Source organism: Salvelinus alpinus, chromosome 7 (genome assembly GCF_045679555.1).
Source record: "Salvelinus alpinus chromosome 7, SLU_Salpinus.1, whole genome shotgun sequence".
NCBI lineage: Eukaryota > Metazoa > Chordata > Actinopteri > Salmoniformes > Salmonidae > Salvelinus > Salvelinus alpinus.
In genome coordinates, this window is record NC_092092.1 from 79,136,295 (window position 1) to 79,164,258 (window position 27,964).

The 27,964-nt window shown below is 42.2% G+C and overlaps 4 protein-coding genes across 7 annotated transcripts in view; 3 read left to right on the forward strand and 1 right to left on the reverse strand.

Annotated features, from left to right (window-relative positions):
• Positions 1 to 535: 535 nt before the first annotated feature.
• On the reverse strand, positions 536 to 9,171 carry LOC139581725 (serine/threonine-protein phosphatase 2A catalytic subunit alpha isoform-like). 2 transcript variants are annotated; one of them, XM_071411792.1, is made up of 7 exons: positions 8,678 to 9,171; positions 7,310 to 7,519; positions 5,703 to 5,876; positions 4,342 to 4,431; positions 3,486 to 3,647; positions 2,298 to 2,416; positions 536 to 2,075 (listed from the first exon to the last, which is right to left on the reverse strand). In XM_071411792.1, the coding sequence occupies exons 1-7, from the start codon at positions 8,777 to 8,779 to the stop codon at positions 2,003 to 2,005; spliced, it is 930 nt and encodes a 309-aa protein (XP_071267893.1). In that variant the 5' UTR covers positions 8,780 to 9,171; the 3' UTR covers positions 536 to 2,002. The 2 variants fall into 2 exon arrangements, with proteins under 2 accessions (XP_071267893.1, XP_071267894.1); XM_071411793.1 differs by lacking the exons at positions 536 to 2,075; positions 2,298 to 2,416 and adding an exon at positions 2,436 to 3,088 and having other exon boundaries at positions 8,678 to 9,121.
• An 871-nt stretch (positions 9,172 to 10,042) lies between these two features.
• LOC139581726 (ATP synthase subunit O, mitochondrial-like) lies at positions 10,043 to 17,954 on the forward strand. Of its 2 annotated transcripts, none has more exons than XM_071411794.1 (6): positions 10,043 to 10,235; positions 12,408 to 12,452; positions 12,690 to 13,361; positions 13,705 to 13,817; positions 14,019 to 14,105; positions 14,368 to 17,954. In XM_071411794.1, exons 3-6 carry the CDS (start codon positions 13,331 to 13,333, stop codon positions 14,476 to 14,478), a joined length of 342 nt encoding a protein of 113 aa, XP_071267895.1. In that variant the 5' UTR covers positions 10,043 to 10,235; positions 12,408 to 12,452; positions 12,690 to 13,330; the 3' UTR covers positions 14,479 to 17,954. The 2 variants fall into 2 exon arrangements, with proteins under 2 accessions (XP_071267895.1, XP_071267896.1); XM_071411795.1 differs by having other exon boundaries at positions 12,690 to 12,782.
• A 4,193-nt stretch (positions 17,955 to 22,147) lies between these two features.
• LOC139581728 (UPF0461 protein C5orf24 homolog) lies at positions 22,148 to 24,511 on the forward strand. The gene is made up of 2 exons (XM_071411799.1): positions 22,148 to 22,408; positions 22,836 to 24,511. Exon 2 carries the CDS (start codon positions 22,839 to 22,841, stop codon positions 23,526 to 23,528), a length of 690 nt encoding a protein of 229 aa, XP_071267900.1. The 5' UTR covers positions 22,148 to 22,408; positions 22,836 to 22,838; the 3' UTR covers positions 23,529 to 24,511.
• Positions 24,512 to 24,989: 478 nt separating this feature from the next.
• The window catches only part of LOC139581727 (histone-lysine N-methyltransferase, H3 lysine-36 specific-like), a 38,772-nt gene continuing 35,797 nt past the window's right edge, over positions 24,990 to 27,964 (forward strand). The window contains exons 1-2 of one of the 2 annotated variants that reach the window (XM_071411797.1): positions 24,990 to 25,062; positions 26,974 to 27,884. In XM_071411797.1, coding sequence (XP_071267898.1) covers positions 26,991 to 27,884 — 894 coding nt within the window. In that variant the 5' untranslated portion in view covers positions 24,990 to 25,062; positions 26,974 to 26,990. Of the gene's footprint in view, positions 25,063 to 25,838; positions 26,313 to 26,973; positions 27,885 to 27,964 lie in introns of those variants that run through there. The other variant, XM_071411796.1, reaches the window with a different exon arrangement.

Sequence of the window (27,964 nt, forward strand, 5' to 3'; positions counted from 1 at the left end):
GCAACCAACTTTAAGGTGCATTACCACCACCAACTGGACTGGAGTGTGGACAACCGAGATCCAAGTTGTCTTGAAAGCACAATTATACAAATTAGTGCAACATTTATGGAACATCACAGGGCAGACAATTTTGCATGAGAGAATCTGGGCCCTGTTCAAATACACAAAAACATGTATTCTCTCTTCCCCTGCATTCCTAGGGACTCCTAAGTGGCGTAGTGGTTTAGAACACTGCATCTCAGTGCAAGAGGCGTCACTGCCGTACCTGGTTCATAATGCAGGCCGCATCACATCCAGCCGTGATTGTGAGTCCAATAGGGAGGCGCACAAATTGGCCCAGCGTTGTCTGGGTTTGGCCGGAGTAGGCCATCATTGTAAATAAGATTTTGTTCTTAACTGACCTGCCTAGTTAAATAAAAAACCTAGGGATCAAGGGACAACTTCTGAGAGTCGAGGGTCACAGTTTCAGCCATGCAGAAGTCAGATCAAAAATAATGCCTGTAAATCAGGAAATAAAACCACACAGGACAAAGCAAAGGAGCAACTTCAAACTTTATTGTATAGCAGAGACGTATCTATACTAAACAAATATATAAAGGCAACATGCAACAATTTTAAAGATTTCACTGAGTTACAGTTCATATAAGGAAATCAGTTGATTGAAATAATTAATTAGGCCTTAATCTATGGATTTCACGACTGTTCAGGGATGCAGACATGAGTGGGCCTGGGAGGGCATAGGTCCACCCACTTGGGAGCCATGTTCAGCCTATCAGAGTATTTTCCCCCCACAAAAGTGATTTATTACAGACAGAAATACTCCTCAGCACCCATCCCACCTCAGACAATCCCACAGGTGAAGAAGCCGGATGCGGAGGTCCTGGCCCGGAGTGGTTACACGTGGTTTGTGGTTGTAGGCCGGTTGGACGTACTGCCAAATTCGAGACGTCTGTGGCATTGTGATGTGTGACAAAACTGCCCATTTTAGAGTGGCCTTCTATTGTCCCCAGCACAAGGTACATCTGTGTAGTGATCATGCTGTTTAATCAGCTTCTTGATATGCCAGACCTGTCAGGTGGATGGATGGATAAAATGCTCACAGATTTTTGCACAACATTTTTGAGAAAAGGTTTTTGTGCATATGGAACATTTCTGGTATAATTTATTTAAACTCATGAAACATGGGACCAGCACTTTACATGTTGCGTTTATATTTTTGTTCAGTGTATAACAAGGGATATCATTTTGTACAGGTGTTCCTAACTGAAATAGATGTCAGACAGGTGAGTGACAGAAAAGCTATTTTTCTGGGGGTGAAATATAAAACAGAATGTAGTAGTTTGTCAGTGTCATGTGATAAAAATTAAATACAAAAGTGCAAACAGAAGAATTCAATTCCACCCAACGCCCAACCAACCCTGAAAACAACGATTTCAATTCACACGCACAAAAAAAAGCCATTGAATTTGTTCCAAAAAAATGTTGCAACATGTTTTACCGCAACCTTCCAGTTTGAGGTCATGATGAGTTTAGTTCTGGCGAACCATTCTATATCTTAATTACAGTCCTAACACAAGGGTTACATTTAAGCATTAATCTCAGCAGATGTATTCATTCAAAGTAGATCTTTTACCTGACAAAACCAGCAGGTACTGTGAGACTGTCTCCTTCCAAAATGGCACCCTTTTAACTATATATAGTGCACTACACAGCCACTGTAGTCTTTATAATGAAGAATCATTTTCAGAGACATAAATACAACATGCAGAGAGTAGGAAGTGGACTGTGGTGGGTGTAGGTTGTGTGGTCTTCTTTAAAGTTGAATCAGATTCCCCCCCCCCTCTCCATTTTTGCATTGTGAAATTATGGCACACATTTTGGTCCATGGATGCTTAATTTGTCACAACTCTATACCGATGGTCAGTTGCTCCCTTTTCCCCACCTTCTCCTTCACGTTGACTAAGAAGATTCTACAGCAATGCTTTACAAGCATTGTGATCTTTTACAGGAAGTAGTCAGGAGTGCGGCGGGTCACATGGGGCTCTCCTCTGCGAGGGGCGGGATCAAACTGAAGGCTGGACCGGAAACAAAGACAGTCACATTTATATCTGATATGACGCCTTGGAGCAATTTTAGATCTAATAGAGGGTTCGTTTTTATTATTTCAAGACAAGGAAGCTTCCTAACTCATTTATATACGCATAATAATTTCCAATGTTTGGAGTTTAACAATAAAGCTACAAGTAAAGCATTTTTTATTCTGAAGTGAATCGTTTTATTCTGAAGTGAATACTTACAAAGAGTACTTGAGTGTGTCATCCAGCTCCATGATGGCGGCCTGGTTTCCACAGCGATAGCAGTAATTGGGTGCACTGAAGATAGTCACTACGTTACGATCATGGCACCAGTTATAACCCTGTCAAAAACAAACACTCAGTAAACCAGAGGTACATCACGACACCAGTTATAACCCTGTCAAAAACAAACACTCAGTAAACCAGAGGTACATCCTGACACCAGTTATAACCCTGTCAAAAACAAACACTCAGTAAACCAGAGGTACATCACGACACCAGTTATAACCCTGTCAAAAACAAACACTCAGTAAACCAGAGGTACATCCTGACACCAGTTATAACCCTGTCAAAAACAAACACTCAGTAAACCAGAGGTACATCCTGACACCAGTTATAACCCTGTCAAAAACAAACACTCAGTAAACCAGAGGTACATCCTGACACCAGTTATAACCCTGTCAAAAACAAACACTCAGTAAACCAGAGGTACATCCTGACACCAGTTATAACCCTGTCAAAAACAAACACTCAGTAAACCAGAGGTACATCCTGACACCAGTTATAACCCTGTCAAAAACAAACACTCAGTAAACCAGAGGTACATCACGACACCAGTTATAACCCTGTCAAAAACAAACACTCAGTAAACCAGAGGTACATCCTGACACCAGTTATAACCCTGTCAAAAACAAACACTCAGTAAACCAGAGGTACATCCTGACACCAGTTATAACCCTGTCAAAAACAAACACTCAGTAAACCAGAGGTACATCACGACACCAGTTATAACCCTGTCAAAAACAAAGGAACAAGACAAAGTGCAAGTCTTGCGAAACTAAAACACATTACATCATGCAAACAGGACAAAGTATGCATTTTGGTTAAACATTTTATATAGAATTCGCAGTATTTTAAAGTAGAATAGACATCTTGGGACAAGGCTAGTCAAAACAGTTACGCTGTGGATCTTTGTGAATGCACGGCTTGATAAATTACCTTGCACTTTGCACTGAAGGGATTGGACATATTGTCACAATTCATTATGAAGAAACAGGAGAATACCAGCACGCTGTTTTTTCTGTTTAAACGTAGCAATGAGTCGACGACGGACCATCCTCATCAGACAAACTGGTGTACATTTTACATGGCATTTAATAAGTCCTTACAGGATGAAATGTGCCACTGTACCTCCATGACGAGCTGGTGAGCTCTGGAGACCAGGGTGAGTCCGTTAGCATGGTTGAAAGTCTCTGAGATGTCCTGTCCAAAGGTGTAGCCGGCACCGCGGGGAGAGATGCCCCAGCCACCACGGTCATCAGGGTCTGACCACAGCAGGTCACACATCGGACCCTGGAGGAGGGAGACGGTGGCCATGTTAGTAAGGTCAACAATACTGTGAACACTACATGATGTGAATAAGGTGGCCATATTGGTGAGGTCAGGCTGCAACAGAGTCACTACATGATGTGAATAAGGTGGCCATATTGGTGAGGTCAGGCTGCAAAACAGAGTCACTACATGATGTGAATAAGGTGGCCATATTGGTGAGGTCAGGCTGCAACACAGTCACTACATGATGTGAATAAGGTGGCCATATTGGTGAGGTCAGGCTGCAACACTTGGAGCGTCACCGCACGATGTGATGTCGTCGAAGGCGTTTTGTGTGTGCATATTACAACTGAGATGAGTAGTGACTGGTTGGCTGGTTGATAGATGAACTATCTGATATACAATGGTCAGGGCTTACAGACTCCAGTGGATGATCAATATCCACACTAGCATACTATGACACGCTACACAACTGGAAACGCTTCTCTCAACATGAACAAAACAGGGATCTCCTGGCCAGAGGCAAAAGCCCTCACACAGCAGTGAGTGAGGTGGAGAGCAGGGTGGAGAGCAGGGTGGAGACCCCTATGCTCCCAAGGGACCAAGAGGTTGAAGTCAAGTCAATACTATGAAACAACATATTGGGCATGCATTCTAACTAGCATGGTAGTATGAAGATTGGACGTCGTTTCTAGGAACGTGGAAGTGAGCTGACCTCATGAGGAACTTCCTGTAAGCGATCCAGCGCTCTGATGTGTTCCAATGTGTCTATTGAGGGGGACAGTCCACCGTGGAGACAGAAGATCTGCAGAGGAACAACATGTCAATTAGGACATTTCCATCTAAAAACGTGTGTGATTGGTAGAAACAAAGCAATCATTTAGGTTTACATGTCCATCTAACATCTTGGCCAGGTCGCAGTTGTAAATGAGAACTCGTTCTCAACTAGCCTACCTGGTTAAATAAAGGTTAAATAAAAAATTAAATAAATTGTGTTATTGTTATAAACTAAATCAGTAACAGATGCACGTGAACATTGTGTTGGGTTGTAAATGTCAAAATCAAATTACTTTTAAGACCTGTACAGCACATGGTTGCTGAATTGAATGGTTATGTAATAACATATAGTGGTAAAGAGTTCACTGCCACTACCTCGCTTTCCAATTGAGGAGCAAACTGAAGGAGAGAGAAGATTCAGCAACACTTGGGAGAACAACAGAATTCAATAAAAAAAAAAAAAGATTTTATTGCAAAAAGTAGAACCAACACGTTTCAGCTTTTGGCCTTCGCCAGGGCCTTCGTCAGGGCCTTCGCCAGGGCCTTCGCCAGGGCCTTCGCCAGGGTTTTGATGAAGGTCAAAAGCCTACAAGTGTTGGTTCTACTTTTCGCAATAAATAAGCTTTTTTTTAATTTATTTTTTAAATTCTGTTGTCCTCCCAAGTGTTGCTGAATCTCCTCTCTCCTTTATAACAGTGATACTAATAATACATTAGTTTTATATAGCGCTCTTCAAGGACACAAACAAAGACACTTGTGTAACATTTCCACTAATAAGTAAATATGTGATACATTAAAGCTGCAACATAACTTCTGGGGCGACCCGACCAAATTCACATAGAAATGTGAGTTATAGATCTCATTGAAACCAAGTCTAAGTGGTAGATTTGTTATATGTGCTCAATTTCTATGTTTCCTGTTCTTAAGTTTCCCTTTAGTGTCTTTTACTACTGACCGGCCGGGATTGGGAGTCACATAGGGCGGCGCACAATTGGCCCAGCGTCGTCCGGGTTTGGCCGTCATTGTAAATAAGAATTTGCTCCTAAATTTACTTGCCTAGTTAAATAAATTTAAAAAACTTTGGTTTTGTACACCAGCATCAAACAGCTGAAAATAAAATGTTTTTGGTTATGGAAAATATATTTCACAGTGGTTTAGATGGTACAATGATTCTCTACACAATGACTGCTGGTTGTGTCAAATAAACTGAAATTATAAACTGAAACTACTAGAATTTTAGCAACCAGGAAATGACGGAGCTATTTCTGCATAATGCACCTTTAACAACTAATATCTCACCTGGTTATCTACCAGGGCAGTGAGGGGCAGATAGTCAAATAAGTCTGTGAAGTACTTCCAGACGTTGGCGTTTCCGTATTTCCTTAAACACTCGTCGTAGAAGCCGTACACCTGGGTGATCTGTCTGCTCTCGTGGTTCCCTCGAAGGATTGTGATTCGCTCACGGTACCTAACCTGAGAAACAAAAATGATTAACACATCTCTGGATGGGACAACAAGCGCATAACACACATTACATTCACAGTGACTGCACATTCTGTTTTCGAGTCAACCAGAGATGGTTTAAGGTTGATAATGGCATTTACAGTAGCAGCAATAAATCTTATCCTGTGTTATATCAGTAGGCTGTCCTGTCCTCCATGTAAACCTACTGACCTCCTCTACCCGTTTGAGTTTAACCTTGCTGCTGTTTTTCCACTCGCAAAATAAAATAATTAAGCAATATCAGAGAGGAATCGGCCAAAGCTACTTCAAAGAGTATACTCTAACACAGGGATGGGCAGCTGGCGGCCTACGGGCATTTTGTTAGCCCGTTGATCAATCCCCCCCCATAAAATGTAAACACTTTTTTTTATTTTTTATTTAATGTTTTTTAAAGGAACTGATTCGGGGTCTCAACTTACTGTTGAGAATTACAAATGGTAAAATAAACAAGGTGTCTCTTCTAAATGTGGTTGTGCATCAGCAGTTTCTCTCTAGTTAGGTCAGTCACTGACAGTCACTCAATTAACCCACGTCAGCTACAAATGTTTAGATCGATAAGTTAGCTGGCTAGGCTATCTAAACTTGCAGTAATCACGGGTAACATTGATTTTGTTAGTCACTATCACTCAGATATAGCGAAGACAGAAATGTTTGCAGTTCACCCTATGGCAAAATGTGTAGATTTGCAGGAAGTTGGCTGCAAAAATGCTAATGATTCTCTCTGCCTCATGGCAAACTGAATAGAATTGCATGAAATGAATTATACAATTGCTAAATCTTTTCTCCACCCCATGGGAAAATGTGTAGAATTGCAGCAAACTTAGTTTAAAACGGCAACATTTTCTCTACACGTAAAGTGTAGAATTGCAGGAAATGTCTCTCCATTGTCAAGAGGGGAGCCGCTAAAATGTTTTGCTCGCAACATGTTACTTAGGGTCTCCGGAAGGCTAGGGCCACCTCTGACTGCATGTGTGGCTATGGATGTGGGTATACAAAGACCTGCAAACCACTGCTTGCCTGGCTAACCAAACGCTATGCCCACGGATGAGAGTTTTCCTCTGCAATGGGTCCGAGTACCTATACAACGATTTCTAGAACGGACAAAACCTTCTAACTGTTCTAATTGGTCCCAGAAACCGATGGGTTGGGCCAGAACCAGAACACAAGTGGGTAAAGTGGAGGTTTGAAAATTCATCATTGGTTTTGCTACTTTGATTGGTTAGAGATGATCCAATCGCTGATTACTTAGTTTTATACAACACTTCTCATTTTGACCTCACCACAAACGACTTCAATTATGGCAGCGAAATAATTCTGTTTGAGTCGTCAGGCAAGGCCACTGCGGCCCCTCGTGATGAATTTGGATTGTCCATCCCTGCTCTAAAACATTTGGCTATGTTTACCTTGAGAGATACCAGGAGGCTGACTGTCTCTACAGAGTAGTAGCCCCTGTCCACGTAGTCTCCCATGAAGAGGTAGTTGGTGTCCGGAGACTTCCCTCCGATTTTAAACAGCTCCACCAAGTCATGGAACTGGCCATGGACATCCCCGCACACGGTGACCGGACATCTCACCTCCTGCACATTAGACTCCTTCGTCAGGATCTCTTTGGCCTGGAAAGGAGGAGACGAGAAAAGAGTTTGGGGTTAGGGATTTAGAGTTAGAGGATGGGGGAAATCTGGGATACGGAGCGGGAGTTCAGATATTATTTCTGTGTTTGAGGATTTATAATTTTCAACCTCTACGGATTCGGTGACCCCCCCACGGGACGGTTGAGCTAACGTGTGCTAATGTGATTAGCATGAGGTTGTAAGTATAATGAACATGTTCCAGGACATAGACATGTCTGATATGGGCAGAAAGCTTAAATTCTTGTTACTCTAAATTGCACTGTCCAATTTACAGTAGCTATTACAGTGAAATAATACCATGCTATTGTTTGAGAGTGCAGTTATGAACTTGAAAATGTATCAATAAACCAATTAGGCACATTTGGGCAGACTTGATACAACTATTTTGAAGAGGAATGCAATGGTTCATTGGATCAGTATAAAATGTTGCACATACACTGCTCCCATCTAGTGGCCAAAATGTAAATTGCGCCAAAACTAGAATAATACATTGTGGCTTTTCTATAGCATTTCAAAAGATGGAACAAAACACGCATGTTTTTTTATTTGTATTATCTTTTACCAGATCTAATGTTATATTCTCCTATATTAATTTCCCATTTCCACAAACTTCAAAGTGTTTCCTTTCAAATTATATCAAGAATATGCATATCATTGCTTCAAGGTCCTGAGCTACAGGCAGTTAGATTTGGGTATGTCATTTTAGGCGAAAATTGAAAATCAGAGTCCGATCCTCAATTATAGTGGCTGATACCCAAGCGGCACACTTTGGAATTCAACTGCAACAAGCCAGAGCGGAATGTAAGAACAGCAAGGATATCAAACTGACATTTCCAAAAACATTTCTATAAAACATCATCAATACTCCTTACATCCTGCAATTAAACTACAGCACTGTCAATGTATGTCTGACAACTCCACAGTGAATGCAATGGCAATATGTAGCTTCGCCGCCATTTTCAGAATAATGTAGCTAGCTAGAGCATACAACAGTCAGTGGAGAAATTTACCGTGCTCGGACCAATGATAAAATTAAAATAGTTGTTTAACAGTTAGCTAATGCTCGCTGTCTAACATAGCTGGCAAACTAGCTTAACTAAGGGCTTGCAGGATCACACAAATTAAATGTGTTAAAATTACCTTCTCGCAAAGGGCTTTGACTTGATTTTCCGAGAGCTGCTTGCATTCGCCGAGTTGCTCAATCCACCCATCCAATTCCTTAGTGAATGACTTGTCGTCCATGTCTGGTTATATTTCAGCTAGCTAGTTAGGTTGAAAACCTATCGAAAACTAGTTTAGCGAATGCGTTCTCGTCATTCGCACTCGTTTTGCTTTCGTCGAAAATGAATGCACGATCTTGCTAGGTTACCGACTCTGTTTTAAATTGGTTCAAACCCTCGGCACTAGCTAACTACTTGTTAAGAATAAGCGATGCATGTACCTCAAGCTTATGTTAATATGAAAAAGCTAAAGAAATGCGTGGTGCAGTTGCAGAAAACTGGCTCTGTATGAAATTCCGTGGACCCAACCCAGCTTCTTTCCCGAGCAACAATCAATGAGGGAGTTCTATTACACTGGCCCGGGTTGAACCGGGCAATGGTCCCTCACGTTATCGGGAGGAGCGCCCAACTCAAATCAAACTGTAATCTGGGCCGCTTTGTCATGTTGCCAGAATCGTCCAGAAACATACATTTATTTTCCATAAATACATGTTTGAATTTTCAAACTAGGATTGGGACGTCAGATAAAGCTTTTTTAATCAAAACCAATCACCTTTGCATGTGGAAACACGGAATCCTACTCATCACATTTATTTAACTAGGCAAGTCAGTTAAGTCTTATTTTACAATGACGGCCTACACCGCCAAACCCTCCCCTAACCCGAACAACGCTGGGCAAATAGTGCGCCGCCCTATTGGATTCCCGCTCACGACCGGTTGTGACACACCCCGGGATCGAACCACTGAGATGCAGTGCCTTAGACCGCTGCGCCACTCGGGAGAGTAGTTAATTACGTCACTTTTGTTTTGATCCGACTTCTCCGTCGGCCAGAGCTGGGCACCTACCTGGCTCACGTTCGGGAGGCAGCACAGTTCTAAAACAATGCAATCACTTTTCACCCGATTAAAATTTCTCCCACCGGGGTAACCCGAGTCAGATAAACGAACCACCCTGGTTTTGCTGCGTTTACTTCATTGGCCGACCGACTTTACTGGCCCCCTTAATCTGGGTTTTTCTGCCACCGTGTGGTTGCGAATGGGAACTACATAGTGCTCTCGGTATCAAAATAATAAACCTATCAAAATAAATCCCATGAATATTGTGGAAAATAATGTAAATAGATATACTGCTAATCAAATGCTTAGGACTAATGTGCATTCACAGTGAATAAATACAATGGACTGGCTGGATTCAAGAACAACTATACAGAATTTGAGGCAGCGCCTCAGGTTTAAGACACACGCATGCGCATTGAGTTTCATCCCAGACAGCAGTAGGAGATCATGGTTTGTGCAATATTGGTTCCTTGGGACATCCCAACCCTGACGTTACCTTATTGAAGTTGACATTTAAAATGGTTAAGGTAAGGTTTAAGGTAAGTGTATGGGTTAAGGTTTATGGTATGGACGTCCCAAGGATTCCATATACCACTAACCATGAGAAAATGGCAGCATCTTCGAGGCATGGATGACATCAGGTAAGACATTAAGTATTTAACGTTTATTTTCTGTTGTAAAATAACATAGTTAGCTGAACCTCTTCACCTAAACCCTAGGTACATAGGCACTGAGTGCAGTTCGCGTCCACGATTACTTGTGTTTTGACCAGTCATTAGTTTTGACAGACGTGTCTGATACAATGTAGCAGTACCAACATTAATTGAATGAATGATGAAACTTGATGCAATGTAACAACCAGTGTTAGGGAAGTTACTCTGAAAATATAGTTTACTAACCCATCAATTACTTCAAACTGGAAGAAGTTAAGTTACCCTTAAGAAAATATAGTTTACTGCAATAAGTTACTTTAAGTTACTATCCTACAGCACAATACACAAAGGTTTTGTCTTGTCTTCCTCAGTGTTTGTATGACTTCCTACCAGTATTAAAATCTAGTTTACCAAGCTACCAATTACTTCACACTGGAAGAAGTTCAGCTACACTGAAGAAACAGAACTAAAGTTACTTTGAAACAGCAGTTCACTACATCCAAACTAACTTCGTGAAAAATGATCAAATCTAAAATGTAATTAACTACAAATTGCAAGAACATATCGCTCAGGAGTCGGATGTTTACACAATGTGTATTGTAGCCTATTAAAAATGACAACTATGTCTGATGTGTTAGTAAAACGTTTACTGTTGACAGGAGAACAAGAGGAGACAATAGGACGAGGTGGATAATTTTATAATAAGGCCGTTTAATCACATGTAAAGATATCTTAGTAAAATCTTGCAGCAAGGCTCTTTCAGTCTGACTCCTAGTGAATCGTCCGGGAAAGAGGCCAGTTTCCAGAAATGTACAGTACTATATAGACAACAAGCAAAGTAGGTAGATCTGCGAGTCCGGCCTTCCGATTGGTCGATCTGGGTCTTGGGTAGTCCTGATCAGGCCTGGTGTCCACGTTCCATTGGTTCCTGAGAGTTCTTTGTCCTGAGGTCCAACCATGGGTTGGGTGTGTCTGTGTGATTGTCATGGGGGAGGGGAATTGTGGGTGCCGTGTATATGTCCTATGTGTCCAGCATATGTCCAAGAGAAAGAGGGGGTGTGTATGTTGTGTCAACTTATAGGTAATGTTGAGAAGTTGTTAAAACAAGTTACCAATATCTAATACAATTTCTTACAGATGCCGGTGTTGTGCCGAAAATCCCCCCCTGACAGAATTCTCCCCTCTACATTTCATTGATCTTAGAAGCAGAAAGCATTGTTTATTTGTGTCCGTCAAGGCAGCTGTCAATGATCACGTTAGGCTGCGTTTCATATTTTTTTTTTATGGCGGTTTGATCGCGGGGGAGGTGCTAGTAATGTCTGCAGTTTTTGGTTTGGCTATTTGTTTCAAGTGTATTAGTCTATAAATAAATCTCTGCCAAAATTCGTCATCTCTCCCATGTCTTATTCGACTAGTAGTTGTTCTGAAATGTGTATTGCTTGCCTACATTTTACTCCCTCCTCTATGTTTTAATATAACACACATTTATTCATTTCATTTGCTTATCCTGACGTGAAGTTTGTTCTATAGAAAGTATTTGACTCTGATGTGTGCCAAAGAAAGTATGACTCGTGACAAAATTTAAGGACATTAGAAGGGGGGGGGAATTTCGGCTCTCAAGAAATTGGCCTTGCTGAAATGAAACGCAGCCTAACGTGATCGTTGACAGCTGCCTTGAAGGAAACAAATTAAAAAAATCTTTCTGCTTCTAAGATCAGTCAGTTGTAGGTTAAACTGACAATGGAGTGAAGAGCAGAAATCCCAACTAGCAAGCAAGTTGCAGCAATTAAGTATTGAGTGTGTGCGAGTTCACGCGAAGGGGGGTGAGAATTCTTGCCTACTTCACCCATATTTGATTTGATTTTAGCAAAAAAAGTAGTGTGTAGTTCCAGTAGTTAGCTACACTGCTACATTGCAAAAAAAAAGTAATTAACTACTGAAAACACTACCAAGATTTGAATTTGGTTCAACTACCACCAAGCTACTGCAAAATGTAATGATATTACTAGTTGAAATATTTGTAGTTCACTACTCGCCCACACTGGTAACAACCAACACTTCTACAGTTACTTGGTTTCTACGCCTAGTTTCTCACTCGCTGTCACCGGTAGCTAAATCAACGGCAGTTTTATCCAAGCAATGCTCTCTCTCTTCTCCCAGGGCCGTCAGTTCAGCACTTCACTGACCAGACAAGTTCTGGTCACGGTAAGCAAAGCAGAACATACAAGCTATTGGAAGGGCTCAACATTCCACAACAATTATGCAATGACGACTGACGACTTGAGAACAATGTTATGAAACACAGGCGTCTAGTCTAAAGATGTAGCCGTCACAGTCAAAAATAAGCAAAATATCTCAATATAATCCTGAAACTTCTAATGGGTACAATGATTTACCCTCTCTGCAACCTGTTTATCCCTCTTTATTTGGCCTCCCATCCAGGTGTATGGAGATGAGTGGCGCTATGCTCTCTTCTCAGCAGCCAGCCAGCAGGGCAGACCGTAGCAAGTGGAGAAAGAGCTGGTCACAGTGTCTGTAAGTCAGTCCCATTCATTTCCAACACACACACACACGGGAACCCCTGACTGTCATCTGTCCCATGAACCTGGATGCCTTTCTCTTTCAGACGACCCGGTTTCAGACTGGTATCCAGCTACTGCCCCATAGCTATACTAAACAGGCATTATTTCTGTTCCTCCGGGCCCTAGTCAAGGACCCCAAGCTATCTGGCATCATGGTGAATCCCCATGTTAAACGCGGTATCAAAGAGCACACCTTCACTGATGTCATGACCATCATCATCATCAACCTCCTCAGTGGGTAGCCAGCCTTATGTCACCTGTCTCGACAGACAGGTGAAAGAAAGATGGTGTTACAAAAGTTGTGTGTAATAACCGCGTAATGTGTAATAGTTGTCTTGTGTGGTGTTTATGTGCCTGTGTCTGAGGCCCTGATGTAGCCCTAACAGTAATTGCCCTAAGTAGTGTCGTGGAAATTCTACACAGGGACACTCAAAGTCAATTTTAAATGAATCATTGTTTATTAACAGCAAGCTGGAGAGGTTCCAACCAACTCAATGCACCATGTACACATGTCGATCAGGAGCTCCACCGGGTTAGTCCCGTTAGTTCTCTTATATACAGACAAGTTATATTTGCATGATTTAGCTTATTCATCATTCAGAATTAATTCATCACTAACATTTGGTTCATGCATGTGACAGACCAATACCTCACTAGGCTTCTTCTCTCCAAGCTGAGACCTTGAAACTGAGATATCCTTTCGTTCTGGGCGTACTGCCCAATTGCAGATACTGATAGTGAGGATTCGTTCAATCAGTCACTTGCATGAACACAGAAATAGGTTATTAGATAAGCACAAACATAAAATGTCCCATCGCAGGAGATAACTACATTTGTATTGAATTGAATTGAATATCTTTACTTCCATTCCTCAGATGTTATGGCTGATAACGACAGTCTGACGCTGATCTCTGACATCATCTCAGCCTTCAGCAAGATGATGAGTGCTCACCGTGGAGAGGTCCTCTGTACTGTCACCACCACACAGGTAGGAACTGACACACACACACACACACACACACCATCATTACACATATTTAATCTAATCCCAGATCAGCCAACTCAAGATGTACATTAATCCACACTAAAATGTAATTGACATGTTGTTTACATTTACAGAACTTAATAATTTGCAGATGAATTGTTTTCATTTATTTGACATGTTCCTAATCCTGTGTATCTTTCACAGCCTCTGGATGCTGCCAACCTCATAGACCTGAGAGTTGCTCTGAATGGTTTCCTGGCCAAAGGAGAGATGCTCAAGCTGGAGACTAAGGTAGGAACTAGGAACTCACAGAGGAGGCTACTGAATAGCTAATACTGAATAGACATAATAAGCCACAGTGGATGAAAGAATAATGGAATCAGTGTCCACCTACAGAATCAGAAACGTTGACATTTTAGGCTTACGTTTCCATTACCCCTGACTAAAATCCTCACCATAAAGTCTGCGAAATAAAGAGATGAATAGTGATTATGAGCTGGTTTGTACATGCTGCTACAAGTCTGAATGTCTTTTCTGTTCTCTTTCTGCCCAGTCTGACCCCTCCATCCTGGGTGGAATGACAGTCAGCATCAGGGACAAGTATGTGTACATGTCTACCGAGACTAAGATCCAGAAACTGACCAAGATCAGTAGGGAGACCTAAGAATTGGCATGGCTTGCATCCCAAATGGCACCCTATTCCCTATGTAGTGCACTACTTTTGACCAGGGCCCTATGTAGGGCAGGTAGCCTACCTGTAAGGGTGTTTAACTGGTGGCTGAGAAGTAAGACGCAGGAGAGACATAACTGTGTTTCCAACGGCGCAGTTTATTACAAAAACCCACCGGAAAACATAATAATACAAATCAATGGGTAACATAACCCGACGCACACCAGTACAGACGTACACACACACTACAATAAACAATCACCGACAAGGACAAGAGGGGAAACAGAGGGTTAAATACACACCAGTACAGACGTACACACACACTACAATAAACAATCACAGACAAGGACAAGAGGGGAAACAGAGGGTTAAATACACACCAGTACAGACGTACACACACACTACAATAAACAATCACCGACAAGGACAAGAGGGGAAACAGAGGGTTAAATACACACCAGTACAGACGTACACACACACTACAATAAACAATCACAGACAAGGACAAGAGGGGAAACAGAGGGTTAAATACACACCAGTACAGACGTACACATACACTTACAATAAACAATCACCGACAAGGACAAGAGGGGAAACAGAGGGTTAAATACACACCAGTACAGACGTACACACACACTACAATAAACAATCACAGACAAGGACAAGAGGGGAAACAGAGGGTTAAATACACACCAGTACAGACGTACACACACACTACAATAAACAATCACCGACAAGGACAAGAGGGGAAACAGAGGGTTAAATACACACCAGTACAGACGTACACATACACTTACAATAAACAATCACCGACAAGGACAAGAGGGGAAACAGAGGGTTAAATACACACCAGTACAGACGTACACATACACTTACAATAAACAATCACCGACAAGGACAAGAGGGGAAACAGAGGGTTAAATACACACCAGTACAGACGTACACATACACTACAATAAACAATCACCGACAAGGACAAGAGGGGAAACAGAGGGTTAAATACACACCAGTACAGACGTACACATACACTACAATAAACAATCACCGACAAGGACATGAGGGGAAACAGAGGGTTAAATACACACCAGTACAGACGTACACATACACTACAATAAACAATCACCGACAAGGACAAGAGGGGAAACAGAGGGTTAAATACACAACATGTAATTGATGGGATTGGAACCAGGTGTGATGGAAGACAAGACAAAACCAATGGAAAATGGAAAATGAAAAATGGATCAGCGATGGCTAGAAGGTCGGTGACGTCGACCGCCGAACACCGCCCGAACAAGGAGAGTGAACAACTTCGGCGGAGGTCGTGACACTAGCGGATAAGAGCATTGGGCCAATAACGGAAAGGTCGCTGGTTCGAATCCCCGAGCCGAATAGGTGATCAATCTGTCAATGTGCCCTTAAGCAATGCACGTAACCCTAATTGCACCTGTAAATCGCTCTGGATTAGAGGGTCTGCTAAATGACCAAAATGTAAATGTCTGAGACCAGGCTGAGGGAATAGAATAAATTTTGGATTTTTTTTTTTTTTTTTTTTTACATTTATGCATACTCAACTGGAACTAAGTTCTATGGACTCAATAGGGAATGAATGGGTAGTGGAACAATGTTAATGGGAAATGCTTATGTACAGTGCATTCGGAAAGTATTCAGACCCCTCGACTTTTTCCAAATTTTGTTACATTACAGTCTTATTCTAAAATAGATTAAATAAAACATGTTCCTCATCAATCTACACACAATATCCCATAATGACAAAGCGGAAACAGGTTTTTAGATATTTTTGCAAATGTATTAAAAATACAAAACATACCTTATTTACATAAGTATTCAGACCCTTTGTTATGAGACTAAATTGAGATCAGGTGCATCCTGTTTCCATTGATCGTCCTTGAGATGTTTCTACAACTTGATTGGAGTCCACCTGTGGTAAATTCAATTGATTGGTTATGATTTGGAAAGGCACACACCTGTCTATATAAGGTCCCACAGTTGACAGTGCATGTCAGAGCAAAAACCAAGCCATGAGGTAGAAGGAATTGTCTACAGCTCCGAGACAGAATTGCGTCGAGGCACAGATCTGGGGAAGGGTACCAAAAAATGTCTGCAGCATTGAAGGTCCCCAAGAACACAGTGGCCTCCATCATTCTTAAATGGAAGAAGTTTGGAACCGCCAAGACTCTTCCTAGAGCTGGCCGCCCAGCCAAACTGAGCAATCGGGGGAAAAGAGCCTTGGTCAGGGAGGTGACCAAGAACCCAATGGTCACTCTGATAGAGCTCCAGAGTTCCTTTGTGGAGATCAATCAATCAAATGTATTTATAGAGCCCTTCTTACATCAGCTAATGTACAAAGTGTTGTACAGAAACCCAGCCTAAACCCCCAAACAGCAAGCAATGCAGGTGTAGAAGCATGGGAGAACCTCCCAGAAGGAAAACCATCTCTGCAGCACTCCACCAATCAGGCCTTTATGGTAGAGTGGCCAGACAGAAGCCACTCCTCAGTAAAAGGCACATGACAGCCCTCTTGGAGGCAACTACCATGAGAAACAAGATTCTCTGGTCTGATGAAACCAAGAATGATCTCTTTGGACTCAAGTGTCACGTCTGGAGGAAACCTGGCACCATCCCTACTGTGAACCATGGTGGTGGCAGCATCATGCTGTGGGGATGTTTTTCAGCGGCAGGGACTGGGAGACCAGTCAGGGTCAAGGGAAAGATGAACGGAGCAAAGTACAGAGAGATCCTTGATGACACCTGATCCAGAGCGCTCAGGACCTCAGACTGGGGCGAGGTTCACCTTCCAACAGGACAATGACCCTAAGCACATAGCCAAGACAACGCAGGAGTGGCTTTGGGACAAGTCTTTGAATGTCCTTGAGTGGCCCAGCCAGAGGCCGAACTTGAACCCGATCGAACATCTCTGGAGAGACCTGAAAATAGCTGTGCAGCAACACTCCCCATGCAACCTGACAGAGCTTGAGAGGATCTGCGAAGAAGAATGGGAGAAACTCCCCAAATACAGGTGTGCCAAGCTTGTAGCATCATACCCAAGAAGACTTGAGGCTGTAATCGCTGTCAAAGTTGCTTCAACAAAGTACTGAGCAAATGGTCTGAATACTTATGTAAATGTGATATTTCTGTTTTTTATCTTTAAAACATTTGCAAAACTTTCTAAAAACCTGTTTTTGCTATGTCATTATGGGGTATTATGATGTCATTATGGGGTGTTGTGATGTCATTATAGGGTGTTGTGTATAGATTGAAGAGGGGAAGAATTTAAAAAAATCAATTTCAGAATAAATCTGTAACGTAACAAAATGTGGAAAAATCAAGGGGTCTGAATACTTTCCGAATGCACTGTATGTTATTGCTTGCCACCTTTGATCTTAACAGTACAAATTATTATTATAAAGCCAGTCTTTCTGTTGTCATGTTCATATTAAATATGATGTATTATAAAAATCGCTGGATTTGTTTGCTTGTTTGGTGTTGATTTGCAAAGCCAGAGTGAGGCTAGTTGAATTGTAGCCTCGTAAAGCCAGAGTGGTCGCATACACATGTTTAGCGACATTATTGCGAAATGCTTGTGTTCCTAGCTCCAACAGTGCAGTAATATCTAACATACACATTTAAAAGTAAAATAATGGAATTAAAAAATGTATAAATATTTAGAAGAGCAATGTCGAAGTCCAGATATCCAAAAGTTATTTCCGGCTGTATGTAATAATGCAAAGAACATTCTGGGCTAATAACGTGAGAAATAACGTACAAAATATAAAATACTTCAAAGTTGCTTAGGAGCCTGAAACAAGGCAGCCATGTCTATCAGCACCATCTTGACTTCTTGAATATTTGTATTTTATTTCACCTTTATTTAACTAGGCAAGTCAGTTAAGAACAAATTCTTATTTACAATGACGTCCTACCAAAAGGCAACAAAATGCCTTCTACTGGGGCTGGGATTAAAAAATTAAATATAGGACAAAACACACATCACGACAGAGACACCACTACACTGCATAAAGAGAGAACTAAGACAACAACAACAGCATGGCAACAAAACATGACAACAACATGGTAGCAACATGTCAACAACATGGCAGCAACACAACATGGCAGCGCAACAACAAGCTGGGGTGAAAGAGGAGCGATTTCGATAGAGGAAACCAAGTCTAGATTTAACTTTAGCCTGCAGCTTTGATATGTGCTGAGAGAAGGACAGTGTACTGTCTAGCCATACTCCCAAGTACTTGTATGAGGTGACTACCTCAAGCTCTAAACCCTCAGAGGTAGTAATCACACCGGTGGAGAGAGGGGCATTCTTCTTACCAAACCACATGACCTTTCTTTTGGAGGTGTTCAGAACAAGGTTATAAGGGCAGAGAAAGCTTGTTGGACACTAAGAAAGCTTTGTTGTAGAGCATTTAACACAAAATCCAGGGAGGGGCCAGCTGAGTATAAGACTGTATCATCTGCATATAAATGGATGAGAGAGCTTCCTACTGCCTGAGCTATATTGTTGAGCATGGGGCCTAGGATCGAGCCTTGGGGTTCTCCCTTGGTGACAGGCAGTCGCTGAGATAGCAGATGTTCTGACTTTATACACTGCAGTCTTTGAGAGAGGTAGTTAGCAAACCAGGCCAAAGACCCCTCAGAGACACCAATACTCCCACAAGAATGGAATGGTCTACCGTATCAAAAGCTTTGGCCAAGTTATTAAAAATAGCAGCATAACATTGCTTAGAATCAATGGCAATGGTGACATCATTTAGGACCTTTAAGGTTGCAGTGACACATCCATAACCTGAGCGGAAACCAGATTGTATACCAGAGAGAATACTATAGACATCAAGAAATCCAATCAGTTGATTATTGACACGTTTTCCCAACACTTTTGATAAACAGGGCAAAATAGAAATAGGCCTAGAACAGTTAGGATCAGCTTGATCTCCCCTTTTAAAGAAAGGTCCCACCGTGGCTGCCTTCCAACCAATGGGAACTTCCCCAGAGAGGAGAGACAGGCTAAAAAGGTCAGAGATGGGCTTGGCCATGATAGGGGCTGCAACCTTAAAGAAGAAAGGGTCTAAACCAAGGGTCTGACCCAGATGGTTTTTTGGGGTCAAGTTTAAGGACCTCCTTTAGCACCTCGGACTCAGTGACCACTTGCAGGGAGAAACTTTGTAGCAGGGCAGGGGAAATAGAGGGAGGAGCATCGGGTCTAGTCGCATTAGAAGGGATGGGAGATGAGGAAATGTTGGACGGGCAAGAAGGCATGGCGGAGTCAAATAGGAATCCGGACTTAATGAAGTAGTGATTAAAGAGCTCCGCCATGTGCTCCTTGTCAGTAACAACCACATCATCAACATTAAGGGACATGGGCAGCTGTGCGGAGGAGTTTTTTTTCTCCGGGTCTTTAACCATTTTCCAGAATTTCTTGGGGTTAAACTTTAAATGAACTAACTTTGGCCTTCTGGATAGCCTGAGTGCACTTATTTTTCATTTGCCTGAACGAGAGCCAGTCAGCCTGAGTATGGATGTGTCGAGCCTTTCGCCAAATGCAATACTTGAGGTGGTGTAACTCTGCCAGATCACGGTCGAACCAGGGGCTGAACCTGTTTTTAATTCTCATTTTCTTTATGTTTCTTAACATTACCACTGAAAATATTTAAAAAAAAAAAGAAGGTCCAGGTGTTTTCGACAGAGGAGATCAAGCTGATTCTAAACCAATTTACAGAGGCCAGTTCATGAAGGAAGGCTTACTCATTAAAGTTTTTTAGCAAGCGTCTATGACAAATCCGCACAGGTCATTTCACTGAGCAGCCATTACGAACACACGCTGTAAAGCAGTGATCACTAAGGTCATTACAGAAAACACCAGACTGATACCTCTCAGGATTATTTGTGTGGATAACATCAAGAAGAGTAGCATTTTCTGGGTGTTTGGAGTCATACCTTGTGGGATTGGTAATAATCTGAGAAAGATTTAGGGAGTCCCAATGCTTTAGGACTTGGTCAGGTGGTTTAAGCATGTCCCAGTTTAGGTCACCTAGCAGGACAAATTCAGACTTAGTGTAAGGGGCATGGAGAGAGCTTCAGGTAGGTAGGGTATGATGGTGGTGCTGATGGTGGTAACACACAGAAACAGTCAACAAAGAGCTATTTGAAAGTTTAATGCTTTAAACCAGCAAATCAAATTGTTTGGGGACAGACTTGGCGGAGACAACTGAGCACTGAAGGTGATCCTTGGTAAAGATTGCCACTCCACCAGCTTTGGCCGATCTATCTTGCCGAAAAAGGTTATAACCAGAAAGGTTAACATCAGTGTTCAAAACACTCTTCCTTCACCACGTCTCAGTAATTAGATTTTTTATTTAACCTTTATTTAACTAGGCAAGTCAGTTAAGAACAAATAATTTTTTACAATGACGGCCTAGGAACAGTGGGTTCGCTGCCTTGTTCAGGGGCAGAACAGCTCGGGTATTCAATCTGCCAACCTTTCGGTTACTGGCCCGATGCTCTAACCACTAGGCTACCTGCCGCCCCGGCAGTAATGGCCAACACATCTGGATTGGAGCTGTGAACCCACACTATCAATTGATCAATTTGAGGTAATAAACGTCTAGTGTTAACGTGTAGAAACCCCAGGCTTTTACTAGAGCAGAAATCAGTGAAGTAGATATCAGTGCACAAGTCAGAATTGGGGCTAGCAACAGTAGATGGGCCAGGGTGTACATGCACATTACATGCACACAAACATAGTCTGTTCCACGGTTGGGTAAACAAGCAAGTTCATAGTCAACAAAGCACGCAGGAGTCATGAGACAAATAGAATAAAGCACAAGAAAAAAATATAATGACTTGGGGCTAGCAATTGTAAATTCAAAGAGTCACCCACGCCAACAAGATATCTTGAGAGAGTAGCACTCTATGAGTCCAGTAGGCTGTAAAAGTCTGAGATAAAATCAATAAATAGTAGGTCTATACTAGCTTATTAAAGTGTTTCTGAGTAAGCTCACATAATAAACTTCACACGTTAATTAGCCTACCTAAAATTATGATCAGTCCAAATGTATGATACTTTACAGGAAAAACTGATCTGAGTTCTGTAAATTAGATTGCTTTCCCACTAACGTCAGGTCAATTCTAGTTAGATTACACGGTTTAGTAGATTAAGCAAGTTTTTAATCCTGTATTTAAATTAATCATTGTTATGCTATCACCTACTGAAAGTACAGTATTCATAAACCTCTGTTTCTAAAGGTTTCCACTAGTTACCACCACCACAAAGTCAAAATGGCCTATATCGTAAAAATTCATGAAAACACAAATTTGCTTTTTGGTCTTAATATAAGGTTGGGGTTAGGCATAAAGTTAATGTTAAGCAATGTGGTTAACATTTTAAGAAGATAAATTGTAGAAATAGGCGGGGTTTATGACTGTAGCTGTGGTAACTAGTGACGACCGTTTCTTAAACATCTGCGTTCATTTCCTGGACACAATGTCCACGATTTCAAAACCAGGATTACGAACGAAATGCATAATATTCCATATTTTTGATCACATTATGGCAGGATTACATGTTTTGTGTATTATTATTATTATTGTGAATGCCTTTATAGGGCTTCGTTTCCTTGAAGTCCCGCGCGCATGCGCTTTGATTCCCTTCTTTTTTATAAAAAAAATAAAATCGGACGAAAATGGCTACCTTTCTCATTTAAACCTCTGTCCTGGAAGATTAAATAAAGATGAAATACCCGACGCATAATGTAAACCAGGATCAAGTCAATATCCATGGACTATAGGTCGTAGAATGCATCCGTTTGTATCATGATGTTGTGGCGGTCAAGAATGGAAAATCTATCCGTTTCATATTTAACCCATTGCATTCTATGATCCGCCTACAAATTAGGTTTGTGATTTTCTCGTTTTTATGTTCTCAAAATGTACTTGCAAATGCAGCAGTCTTATTCGTGTATTGCATTGTAGTAGCGCCCATTGCCTCATTATACAGCTGTTGTATTTTGGGGTTTGTAAACGCATAATAGCGAGACACTACTTACTGTATGTTGCATATTGCATTAGCACCGGATATGGTTTTGCAACACAATAGCCTGTTCGAATTGCACTAGATGTTAGCAAATAGAATAGATACTTTATAACATTTATCACTTAGTGTTGTGATGTGCATCACCAAATTAGGTTGTTATTTTGTTTATGTATGTGTGTGTGTGTGTGTGTGTGTGCGATTATGTGTGTGTTTATGTGCATGCACGTAATTCTGTGTCACACATACCAATGCTGAACCTGTTTACCTTTCATGTGTACCCCCTCAACAGAAAATGATGCACCAAGTCACTAGCAGCAGCAATGACTATTGCATGAGTGGCCTTGCAGAGGAATGTCAACACCCAACCAGCCACTTTGACTTATGCAGCTCGCAATCCAACAAATTCTACCCTTCGCCCCCACCCCCTACTCTACAGCTGCCTCGCCCTAACCTACCCCCTCTTCCACAGGGCATGCACAAACCCATGCCGTGTCAAATGCAACAAGAGACCCAGAATGAGTTCCACGCTCAGACAGTGAGGATCCGAGGGCCCGGTGAGGCTCCAACTGGGCCAGAGAGCTCCAAGAAAAAGAAAGGAAGTGTCGTCAAGTCCGGCCGTAGAGGGAGACCCTCGGGGACCACTAAGTCAGCCGGTTACCGGACAAGCACCGGACGTCCGTTGGGGACCACGAAAGCTGCGGGGTTCAAGACCAGTCCCGGCAGGCCTCTGGGTACGACCAAAGCGGCGGGCTACAAGGTTAGCCCTGGCAGGCCTCCTGGTAGCATCAAGACTCTGGCTCGGCTGAAGAAACTGGAGTATGGGAGCTGTGATGGTACCAAGAAACTAGACTTCAGTAACTGCGGCGGCGGAGCCAAGAAACTGGACTATGCCAGCTGCGAAGTGGCACCTTTCCCTTACACCCTGATGCAGAAACGAGGCTTGCGTGAGCCTACTGGCAAAGTGGAGGAAACTAACGAGTAGTTATGCCTGCGTCTCTTATCTATTGCCTAGAGCTCATATTTGAGTGCTTGTCCTAAAGGATGTTGATGACCAGAAGGGACTCGTGTAGCCAAAATATGGGTTGACTTTTGGATAGGTCTGGCACTGGCTACCTACGAATGGCTCCTCCTCTCTTCCATGTACTCTGCTGACATCTTCACCATTTAATCTGTCCCTATCCAAAGACTGAAATCACTCTCTTTTTTTTTCTCAATAAGTTTGTTATCTTATTTTACAGAGATTGCATGATGAGACATATAATAAATACAATCAATATACTTTAACTAAACAGGAATGAGAGAAATATCCTACTATTGTCATAATCTGTTCAGATTGCTAGCTGTCTGGAGAAGGGTTGTTGTTTTGTTCAAATGTTTAAATATCTGATTTGTTTTATTCATCTTTTTACGTTACGCTCTGGTATAATGTGCTTTATTATTAGTAGTCTTCTTGTCCTTCTGATGTTTTCCACATTGAAAATGCATCGGAGTAGAAAACAACACAAAACAAACTAGCAAAACGTGAATCTTAAGCTTCTCCCAGAGTGCATGTGGCTGTGTTGTCTGGTATGACATGTATTTCATTTGTGTTTATATGCAGCATTATGAGACATGGGGCTGGATTCAATGCGATATATAACATTGTTATAACACCGTTTCTGTCATTTCGCTTGAACTGTGCATCTGAAAACCTCTCATCATACTTCTTTGACGACATGTTATTTCTACCACTTTGTGAATATCAATAGTTTTGTCTTCTCAAATTAATGTATTATTCTTTGTTCTTACACGGTAACTATCACTTGATAAAAGCAAACCCAGAATGAAATGTTGTTATGCTGTTGAGTAGGAGCTATAATTTTTGAGAGAAAATGCTATGTGGTGGAGTATGTGTAACGATATTGTAATGTATGTATGACCCCCCCCAAAAAAAATAATAATAATGAAATGGTCATTCCAAAATGATCATATTGTCTTGACTGATATTTTAATGGTGTATAGTGTATTGACAATAGTATAGACAATTGTGTTTGTAAATTACAGACAAAGACCTATGTACATCTTATCATATCATGGGATCCAGGTCCCACTATGGGCCAGTGGACCCCACCTTTATAAAACACTGATTGCATGTCCAACTACCCTTCAAGATAAATATAAGGAATTCTGTTTTAATCCTGACATTCACATCCTATAATGTTTCTTAGAAGACATATGTACATAAACATGGGTATAGTGTATTACATGGGCCTAGAATTACATATGGCCTGTATTGTGAATCTCATAGAACTGAGAAACCAATATTGAATGAGGAAAAAAAGAACAAGACATTTCATATAATTTCAACATAAAAACATTGGGCCACTTTGGGGGAAAAAATCCAATCAAATGTTCTTATTGTCTGGGCCCCTGACATTGCATGTGCCTTTTCTTCGCTCTACGGTCTCCTGAGTGACGGCCTCGCAAGGTTACAAATCGGCAGATTGGTCATCAATGAAGAGCAGCTTGCCTATCAGGTAATATGATTAATTAGAATTGGCTATAAAATAATGTCTGTAGCCTATTTGACAACTGTCATTTCGATGTAGCAGTTGTGTGCATTGTGCAAAGCGAGTTTATTACAGTTGCGGTAGGCCACCACTGCAAGTATGGCGAGCCTTTTGTGTGGCACTATGCAAGGCGCATTCTCCTTATATGCTGCTGTTATTTCAATGCGAATTTATTGCAGGATACGTGGGGAAAACTGATAGACATTTAGCCTAAATAACAATATTCTATTACATTGCACCTTATTGACAGCATGATGTCAAGGGGTTCGACTTAATTTGGGGCTTTGCCCCCACCATTGACATGTTTATTGCCGCCGACATGTTTTCTCTGCTGTCAGGCAATATGGCGCATAGTCTATTTTAAAACGTTGACCAGGCCTCATCCGCGTGCGCCGTTTTCCCGTCGAGCACATTCGAACTATTGATCCGTATTCGTTGTGGCCACAGATTCGTCTCTATCTTTCTGCTATCCAAAATGGAGGAAACAAGTTACGCCTTTGTTGGGATAAGGAAACCAATAGCGCAATGGTTTATCAGTGTGGCATACCCTCCCCTCACATAAACCCATAATAAATCATCTTATATTATCTAGCCGAGGGTTTCATGTATGTTGGCTAAAACACATGAGGGGATATAGTAGCCTACATCATAGCCCCCGCTTTTATTTGAGATGGTGCACCTGGATTTGTCAGCGTGACTGTAGAGTAGTGTGCTCTAGTGACTGAGGACTGATAGGGTGAGAGAGTACCCGGCCCGATGTGCTGTGAGCTGTGATCGGATCCGCGGCTACGCGGACGGGGGGGTTGGGTGGCTGTGCCCATTGGTTGCTCAGCTCTGCTCGCCAACACAGCCAGTTAGTCGAACAGGGTTTGTTTTAACATAACCAGAGGCACAATTCGACAGCCCGCAAAACAATCATGTAGTAAATATGAAATTGTAATTGCTAGGTACCAAGGTGGTATAGGCTACACTGACTTTTGATACACAAAATGGAAGGCTTTAATTCTATTTTGTCCATTGGTGAGTCTGTTTTGTTAAGGCCGACGCTGATGAGATAGTACAGGAGGTGAAGGGGAGAGAATGAGAGCTGTGGGTCTTTCTTGGCCTACTACTGCTGGGATTGTGCAGATCCGCTTTCACAAATCGAAAAAAACATACGCTTCATGCCCCAATCTGAAAGACCCGCAGTTGGTTTTATTGTGACCGACCTCCAAATGGTAAGATTCTTGCGTTTTTTAATTCAGACGATGTTTTTAAACGTTTTGAACCGCCCTTTTGTGAGTTAGAATGGATGCTTCCTATGTCGGTTTATAGGCTCTGTGTAGACTACTTGTGTGAACCATTCTGTATGATGGCTTTGACTGTATTGACTCCCCTACAGTGAGGCAGGCTGTCAGCGTGAGCAATGTTGCACACTTCTATCATTTTTGTGTTCGCGATCGTTCTATTTTGATAACAAAAACAGAACGAGTAGATATGATTCGATTTTGTGAACGGGGCAGAGCACACCGGTCGCTCGCTGTGTTTTCCTGATCTTTTTGTCTTCTCTGCTGCAACTACGGACGGCCTTCAGAGGGGAAGCCATGCAATGTCGTCTTATTAGTGTAGGCTATGCGGTGCATGGCGGTAGTCTTTCTTTCTGTTATTGTCGCGTGGAATGTGAGTTGTTATTTACAGACAGACAGTATGGTTTATGTAAATTCTTGCGTTTTTTAACACTTGTTTTGTAACATTGTAGCAATTTCAAACAGTGCATGAGCCTGAATCATATGAATTGACCACACTGTAGCTGGATAGGAAAAACGTGGTTGTTTACTAGAAGACTTACCTTTTTGTAACCTCGACCACCCTAACGTGCATTTCCTTTTACTATGACAGGAAGGAGCCATGACAACATGAATCGGTCATACAGACGGGCTGTTCGGGGCTGCTCAGGCTCAGCATCAGCCACAGTGTACAGCTCAGGCCAGCCAGAGCTGAGGCCCCCCAATGGCCTCTCAGTTTCTGCCACTTCCTATGGAAACCACTGTAACAGCAGCACCAAACATGGTTCAACAGACCAACCGTCGGTGGCCATGCAACTGTCAACCTCCTCCCTCAAACAGGCACCTAGCTACTTGTATAACCAGGCAGAGAAGGAGAGGCCCCACTGCTACAGTCCTCTGCTGAGGCTCCAGGACCTCTCCACTATGGTACACAGACCTGGGTCTGATCTGGGACCCGGGCCCCAGCCTAAGGATCTCGACACCAGGAACCATTTGCACTCTCACAGCCCAGTGGGAGGCTCTAGTTTTGGGGCTCCCCTGGTCCGACTGCCCCCCTCTCCCGGTAACGAGGAGACAGAACCCTACGAGGATTCCATGCGGGATCAGAACGGTTTCTCTCCTGTTAGTTCTGATAGTTTGGAGCGCTGCTCTCCTATCCCCAATGGATACCTGCATTTCGAGTCCACCTTGTTTGACAGTGGGGACAGGGAGGATGAGGACGAGGAGGAAGAGTTGGTACCTTTTCAACAACACTCTTCTAAGTCTGCCAGAGACAGAACGGTCACAGACTCTAACACCACTTCTGGTTCAGGGGTAGGCCATAACAGCACATACAAACCCTCTGTTCTCAACCTGATGTCTAAGAGTCTATCTGAACTGGACCCTACTCTGAGCCCCAGTGCCCTGCCTGACATGTCCATGGGGGATGGCTGGAGTATGGACCAGGACTCTGACAGTGACAGTGAGATGACAGGAGACACACTTGACAATGGTCTCATCTCACCTGTTGGAACCAACTCTAATGTGAGTTCCCTCTCTTACTGATAATCGTAATAATAATAATAATAACCCTTGGGGCAGATGCATCCTGGGTAGCTCTCAAA

What these genes read in the sequence shown, in the direction of transcription:
- LOC139581725 (XM_071411792.1), bottom strand. Translation starts at nt 8,779, where the DNA reads ATGGACGACAAGTCATTCACTAAGGAATTGGATGGGTGGATTGAGCAA. An exon ending in TACAGGAAGTTCCTCATGAG is followed by an intron (nt 3,648 to 4,341) that starts GTCAGCTCACTT and finishes TCCCTCCTCCAG; the next exon opens with GGTCCGATGTGTGACCTGCT. An exon ending in GACACACTCAAGTACTCTTT is followed by an intron (nt 2,076 to 2,297) that starts GTAAGTATTCAC and finishes TTTCCGGTCCAG; the next exon opens with CCTTCAGTTTGATCCCGCCC.
- LOC139581728 (XM_071411799.1), top strand. Translation starts at nt 22,839, where the DNA reads ATGATGCACCAAGTCACTAGCAGCAGCAATGACTATTGCATGAGTGGC.
- LOC139581726 (XM_071411794.1), top strand. Translation starts at nt 13,331, where the DNA reads ATGTACACATGTCGATCAGGAGCTCCACCGG. An exon ending in GTACTGTCACCACCACACAG is followed by an intron (nt 13,818 to 14,018) that starts GTAGGAACTGAC and finishes TATCTTTCACAG; the next exon opens with CCTCTGGATGCTGCCAACCT. An exon ending in TGCTCAAGCTGGAGACTAAG is followed by an intron (nt 14,106 to 14,367) that starts GTAGGAACTAGG and finishes CTTTCTGCCCAG; the next exon opens with TCTGACCCCTCCATCCTGGG.